Genomic DNA, 1,972 nt, shown 5'->3' with positions numbered 1-1,972 from the left:
TACCCTTCACCCCCTACCCCCTACCCCCTGCCCCTCACCCCTTCCTCGAGTAAAGATTCGAAATTGACATGGAAAGAAAGCGGGTCTTAAATTACATTACGGTTCTCGAACTCTGACTTGTTCTAGGTGTTGTTACGAGCACGACTTATGCTACAAAAGTCTGGACTTCTGTCAGGGATGGTGGTTTACTTTCTTCACAAATTATCGCTACACTGAATGTCGCCAATGCGGTAAATACTTATTTTAATGATAGACACGGAAGGGGAGATCTGCATGTAAGCTAAGCTAAGGGCGCACTTACAGTGGTGAGTAGTTGGCTAGCCCCCAAAACCAATACTGGTCTCAGCTGTTCAAAGGGCAACCAAGGCCAGATCTGCCTCGAAAATTGTACCTGACTTGTGACATGTAAAAGTGCTTTATGGTAAGAGTATTAGTATTTGGTATCTCAGTATTATAGAATGGTCACGATTTCACATTTAGCGAGAACCCCAATTATGTTCTAATCGATGGTCAGGTAGCTAAGAGACAAACCTAGGTAGTTGGAAAGAAAGCCTGAAAAGTTCAGGCTTAAACGAGATTCGAACCTATGATAGTCTGGATATAAATGCGATTAGGCTGTACTCTGATCTACCATCTTAGCTCGGGGCTGTCCAAAAGATGCTTCAGGTTTTGAAAAAAATGCTCTATATCCTCCAGATAGTTTCTTAAAGTTGCTCCAAAATTTTGATGTTGGTTTTCATATATATTTAACAAGAAGTGGCCAATTACCTAGCCAAATAAGCAGTTTTCAGAGATTCTCCGTCCTGAGCTTTAAAGTTGTTGAAACGAGTAACAGAACGATTAGCTTTACCTAAAAGCAAACTGAGTCCTCTGTGATTCACATTACGCAGCTACTTCAACGTCTCCTGGGAATGGCTCAGAAAACAATGGACTAAAACAAACAACCAATCAACGATGGACCCTGACCCTAAAAATAATAGAGCTGCTTGGAATCCAACGTAATTAGAGGTTGTAAACTCTTTGACTCAAATCATGAAGCAGATTTGATCATGTTAGGGGAATACACTCTTTCCCAGGGGCCACGTTCAAATCCCTCCTCGGGCTTTTAGGTTTGTTGGGTGAATTACTAGGTATAACAATAAACGCTACTCATGTATCTAGAGAAGATTTTCCGATTGGTCAAAGCGTCTAATGAATTATTTGGATCAGGTTTAACAAAACTTTACAATACGAACCTTTTTTAAGTGCTTAAATATGCCTGTCGTTTAGTGTAATTTAATAACCTTGATTTAGACCCTTTTACTTCGATTTTAACGCTATGACTTTTCTGAAATTTCATTAAATTTCACTTTTTTTATGATGTTCGGCATATTATCATTCTTCTTTCAGAGCCTGAATTTACGTATTCTGCTGATGACGAACAAAAAAAGTGCAAGACAGCCCTTTGCGAGTGTGATAGTCAGGCTGCAAAATGTTTTGGTGAAGCATATTTTAACAAATCATATGCTATCTATGACACCTCCAAATGCTGACGATGTAATAATACCTTATTAGTGCAAAATAAAAGAATTAATTTTCTTAGCTGGCCTCCGGAGATTTTATTTTTACCCTTCTTATAAATCCAGGGAAGTCAATGAGCAACGACCGTATGGAACACTGGGGCGTAGCCGGGATTTTTTAAGGGGGAGGGGGGAAGGAGGGGAGTGGGTCAAGCCTTCAAAATAGCTGCATAGATGAAGGAAGTTTCAGGTAGGATAAATTACTCCGCTCCAGTCTCACAGATATGGTTTGTATTAGCCAATATCAAAAATATCACAGAGCGAGTTTAATTGAGTGTCGTAAAAACAAAACCAAACTTATTACTTTGCCAATCAAAAAGGACGGAAACAATCTGGTAAAGCAATCAAAACTCGAAGTATTTACACGTAGTTGACTGAAAGCGCGGGAAAATGTGCACGCGCGAGCCACGATT

The 1,972-nt window shown here is 39.8% G+C and overlaps 1 protein-coding gene across 1 annotated transcript in view; it reads left to right on the top strand.

The window, feature by feature from the left end:
* LOC138006290 (acidic phospholipase A2 Cc1-PLA2-like) overlaps positions 1 to 1,581 on the top strand; it is a 14,766-nt gene extending 13,185 nt beyond the window's left edge. Inside the window, exons 4-5 of the mRNA XM_068852528.1 lie at positions 127 to 230; positions 1,390 to 1,581. Of these exons, the coding sequence (XP_068708629.1) occupies positions 127 to 230; positions 1,390 to 1,532 (247 nt within the window). The 3' untranslated portion in view covers positions 1,533 to 1,581. The remainder of the gene's footprint in view (positions 1 to 126; positions 231 to 1,389) is intronic.
* The last annotated feature ends 391 nt before the right edge of the window (positions 1,582 to 1,972 follow it).

Source organism: Montipora foliosa, chromosome 6, assembly GCF_036669935.1.
Source record: "Montipora foliosa isolate CH-2021 chromosome 6, ASM3666993v2, whole genome shotgun sequence".
NCBI lineage: Eukaryota > Metazoa > Cnidaria > Anthozoa > Scleractinia > Acroporidae > Montipora > Montipora foliosa.
Note: the sequence above shows the minus strand (reverse complement) of the source record. Positions and strands in the feature narration are given on the sequence as shown.